The sequence below is a fragment of the Poeciliopsis prolifica genome, unplaced genomic scaffold, assembly GCF_027474105.1.
Source record: "Poeciliopsis prolifica strain line A6 unplaced genomic scaffold, Auburn_PproV2 SCAFFOLD049, whole genome shotgun sequence".
Classification (NCBI taxonomy): domain Eukaryota; kingdom Metazoa; phylum Chordata; class Actinopteri; order Cyprinodontiformes; family Poeciliidae; genus Poeciliopsis; species Poeciliopsis prolifica.
Window position 1 is genome coordinate 780,001 of NW_026562424.1, and position 5,000 is coordinate 785,000.

General features: G+C 50.2%; 1 protein-coding gene across 1 annotated transcript in view; it reads right to left on the reverse strand.

The window, feature by feature from the left end:
- mrtfba (myocardin related transcription factor Ba) overlaps nt 1–5,000 on the reverse strand; it is a 34,365-nt gene that overhangs the window by 11,501 nt on the left and 17,864 nt on the right. The window contains 6 exon segments of the mRNA XM_055057810.1: nt 230–316; nt 398–547; nt 624–740; nt 1,917–2,144; nt 2,147–2,794; nt 4,537–4,699. Coding sequence (XP_054913785.1) covers nt 230–316; nt 398–547; nt 624–740; nt 1,917–2,144; nt 2,147–2,794; nt 4,537–4,699 — 1,393 coding nt within the window.

Below are 5,000 nucleotides of genomic sequence, written 5' to 3' on the forward strand. Positions count from 1 at the left end.
AAGCAAAGCCTAAAATCTAGATGAGCCGTCGTCATGGTGACCAGCGGCCAATCAACTTCATGCTCAGCTGCCCAGTGTTGACCAGATTCTCCTCACTGGCTGAGCAGAATCGGACCGGATCGGGTTCTGGGGGGACCGGATCGGCACCGGCCGGGTCTCTGGGTTCGTTGCAAAACTCATGTTTCAGATAACCGTGGCCCTTCAGCTTCAGAACCGGGTCGGACCTCACCTGGCTGGCGGCCTGCAGACTGCGGCTCTGCTTCACGGCGTCTTCGTAGCGGGGCGGCTCCCTGCTGGGCTGCAGGACGAAGGTCTGCTGCAGGGGAGAGGCAGAGGAAGGCCGGGCCGGGTCAGAACCAGAACCAGCGGCGGCTCGGACCCAGCCGCGGGTCGGTACCTTGCTCAGCGGGCCGTTGGACGCCTGGTGGTTGGGGGACGTGTGGGGAGACGCTCTGCTCTCTGGAGAACGCTGCAGGAAGCGCTGAGGGCTGGGCTCGGTCCGGTTCTGGTTCCCCAGAGCGGCTGGGCCGCTGCACAGCGTCAGAGTCTGGAGGAGAAGGTTCCATCAGAGACTGGTTCTAGTTCCATCATGGTTCTACTGGGACGGAGCGGCTCAGACTGACCTGCAGCAGCGGCGGCTGCTGATTGGCTGAGACCTCCATGTTGGCGCTCTGCAGCTGAGGAAGAGGATTCTGGACCAGACCCGGACCCGGACCGGAGGACGGCGCCGGGAGGACCGGCTGACAAACACAGGAGGTAACTTTACACAGAACCAGAACCAGAACTTCTCCACATATAGTTACTTTCCATCAGTAAATATGTTTATCACAATAAACGCATGAAGAATATCAATAGATAACACAACTGATAGATTGTTCAATAATTTCACTGATTCAGAACCGCACAGCATTCTGGGAGATGTATGCAGAGAAAAGCCTCCCTGTGCTCTCTGGCTGCCGAGCAACACCCTGCTGGGTAACCAGCAGCGGTTTCAGGTTTGCCTCAGAGAGGCTTAAAAACAAAAAAGAGAGAAAACTAAACAGGAAACCAGTTTGGCTGAATTTTAAATATTTAAATGGAACTACAATTATTTATAAAAAATATCCTCATTGGGAAATATTTATTTTAGATGTAAAAACAATACAGTAAAACTGAAGGTTATTTAGTTTTTATAAATGTCAAATATTTTCACAGGAATGTGTCCACGTTGTTCTCACTGCAATGCATTCTGGGTAAATGACGTGTCACAGTTCAACTGCCAAAATAGTGATGAGTAACGTTCCTCTCTTTTCTCCCCTCAAAAGAACAGGAAATATGGTTTGCCTTTTGCATTCCTCCTCTTTTACTCTGATACCCTGAAATAAAAAGCCTTGATAGAAACTCACCAACTATAATGAGGCCATTTTTACCAAATTAATTTTCTTGCTCCAACATGTGAGGATGGATGGACGACTCCAATGTTGTCAATATATTTTATTCAAAACAGGAACATATTGTGCTGATGTGAAGTCCTGGTTTTGCTAACCATTGTTTTGCTAGCTGTAGCGTTGTCCCTTCTGCTAACGTTAGCGCTTTGTGCTAGCTGTTCATTTCCGTGCTGAAATAAAGATGCTGCTTGCTTTGAATAATTTTATGACATAAAACGTTGAACACATAACTACAAAAATGCAGACGGGGCAGAGTTTGAATTTTCTCATTTGTATTTAAAGAAACAGCACCAAAACTAGAGGCTCTCAGGTCAGGGGTCAAAGTAGAGCCTGAGGAGCTAAAATAACCCGAAATTCAAACTAAAGCATCACAGTTCAGCTTTAACTGGACCAGCATTGATGATTATAATGTGAAAAAGAAGAATTTAAAACCAGGATGCGTTTCCGTAAAGCATCGTTAAGGCCACTAACACGCGACAGTGTTCCTACCTGCAGACTGATGGCGCTGTTCGGCAGCTGGATGGCGGCGGCGCTGTTCGGCAGCTGGATGGCGGCGGCGCTGTTCGGCAGCGAGACCGGGACGAAGATCTGGGTCGTGGTCTGGCCTGTTGCGGTCATCAGCGTCTGCGGCTGGCCCAGGACCCCGGCAGGGTGGCTGATGAAGAACTGCTGCAGGCCAGGGGCCGCGGGCTGGGCCTGGGGCCCGGCGGGGGGCCGGCCCGGTTCTGGATCTGAGCGATGATCTGGGTTTGGGTTTGGGTCTGGAGCTGCAGCGGCTTCCCGGCCGACAACGTCACGTCCTCCAGCTTGACCACTTGGGGACTCAGGACGGTAGCGCCGGAGGAGCAGCTGGACAGAACCGGGCCCTCCATCTTCACGGCGCTGGAGCTCAGAACCGGGTCGGCCTGGCCCCTCTTCTCCACCTCCAGCTGCATCTTGAGCTCCTCCACCAGCCGCTGCTCCCGCTCCAGTTTCCTCATCAGATCCTCGATCTGCCGCTGCTTCTCATGCAGCCGCCGGTCCCGCTCCTCCGGCCGGGGAGAACCGGAACCAGAACCCGGCTGGGCTTCGGCCTCAGACATGCTGATGTCCGGCTGAAGAGCGGCCGGGTCTGAGGGAATGGGCGAGTTAGGTGGGGTGGAGCACATCCTCTCTGGCGCCGCCTGCTGGACTGGAAGAACGACAGTAGGCGCGGCGGAGGAAGAGACCTCCATGGGCACGGAGGAGGGGGCGCTGGATATGGGAACGCCGGGCGGAGCCGCCAGGGAGGAGTTTTCCTGGAACGGCTTCAGTCTCTCTATCAAGTCCGTTTTGGTTCCGGAAACCGGCAGACCGCGCAGCTTCAGCTCCAGCTTCAGCTCCGCCACCTGGAAACACCAGGAGGCAGAAATATTCACACCCTGAAGACTTCACAGCAGCAGCAGCAGCTCAGAGCTGCAGCAGCAGCAGCACCAACAGCAGCAGCAGCAGCACCAACAGCAGCAGCAGCAGCAGCAGCACCAACAGCAGCAGCACCAACAGCAGCAGCAGCAGCACCAACAGCAGCAGCAGCAGCAGCAGCACCAACAGCAGCAGCACCAACAGCAGCAGCACCAACAGCAGCAGCTCAGAGCTGCAGCAGCAGCAGCACCAACAGCAGCAGCAGCAGCACCAACAGCAGCAGCAGCACCAACAGCAGCAGCAGCAGCACCAACAGCAGCAGCAGCAGCAGCACCAACAGCAGCAGCAGCAGCACAACAGCAGCAGCAGCAGCACCAACAGCAGCAGCTCAGAGCTGCAGCAGCAGCAGCACCAACAGCAGCAGCAGCAGCACCAACAGCAGCAGCAGCAGCAGCACCAACAGCAGCAGCAGCAGCACCAACAGCAGCAGCTCAGAGCTGCAGCAGCAGCAGCACCAACAGCAGCAGCAGCAGCAGCACCAACAGCAGCAGCTCAGAGCTGCAGCAGCAGCAGCACCAACAGCAGCAGCAGCAGCAGCAGCACCAACAGCAGCAGCAGCAGCACCAACAGCACCAATAGCAGCACCAACAGCACCAACAGCAGCAGCAGCACCAACAGCAGCAGCAGCAGCTCAAAACAGAGATCAGGTCAACACGTTACTGGATCACTGGTCATTGAGATAAAATATAATATTGTTGTTTTGAGTTCACTTTCTTGTTTATAATTGAAACCCGCCTAAAAATAATGAACTTTGTACAGAACATAAACATAAAACAACCAAACTTACAGAGAAAACAAATAAAAAACAAAACTGAAACCACATATAAAGTAGATAATTTACATTTTGGAGATGAATTTAAATTATCCTGGGATTAACTGACTCATTGTTTATGGCAACAGATTAAGTTTAGCTGAGATGTGAAGAAAATAAATTCTGAGACGTTTACTGGTCACTGAGGTTTCCTCTGAACGTTCTTCACTGTGAAACAAATTAAAACTCAGTTTTCAACTTCTAGACTATGTATAAGTTTTTAATGTGCTGTCCTAGATTTATACACCTTTAAATATTTTATTTTTATTCCTGACAGGAACCTTTGTCTTCATACGTCTGTGGTACACCCTTAAACTAGACGCACAGCTACATCTGCTAACATTAGCAATGGAAGCTGCTTCTCTGGTCCATCTGAGGTTCATTTCTGACTCTAAATGATCTGATTGGACAATGGATCAGAGCTTTGAGTGTTCATGTTGTGCTAACAGCAGTTAGCCCAGCACTGAAACTTTGCTAGCCAAAAATAACATCTGGATGCTATCATGTAGCAGCTAATGCTAATGTTAGCGTCCACAGTCCAGAAATATCTCTGATGTTCAGATCTGATACTTATTCAATAATTTAGCAGAGAAAATAGGTTTGAATTGAAAATGTTGCTTATTTTGTCTCCAGTTTTCGACTAAAATCTAATTAATTACAGACCTAAAATGAACTGGATTAAAGGTGTTAACTGATTCCCAACAGTGTTTTAATCCAACCCATCCCATAATATCTCTGGCTGAATGTTCATTCATTTGCTTCACAGTTCAGCTCCACTTTGATTAAATAAACCATTTTGTGTGTCTAATGTGAGAAAATCTGGTAAAAACTAGAATATTTCTGCAGGTGTGTGGATACCTTCATCTCATCCAGGTTGGCTGGCAGGACTCCTGGCTTGCGATTGGCCAGCAGGTTGTTGGGTCGCGGCGGAGTGGGCGGCGCCGGGGGGCCGGTGGGCAGAGACACGACGATGGAGGAGGGCAGGGCGCCGACGCCGCTGCTCTGACTCTCCGCCACCGGCCTGCAGCAAGAGAAGATTATTTATTATTTATGGTCCATTTCACTGGATCAGAAAACCTGAAAAGGGGAGGCCATGTCAACATTACAACAACTGGTTCTGCTCCAGGGTTTCAGTAGGATGGAAAAAGGTTTAATTAAAACATTAATATTGTCATTATTATAATTACAACAGGAGAAAACAGGAAGTAGGTTAGCTATGCTAGCTTGACTTTGATAACTTTCACATGTTGCTGCAGTTTGGTGTGTTTTGGTTAGGCTAGCACTAAAATAAGAACACATGCACACAAACAGAGGTATTGGTT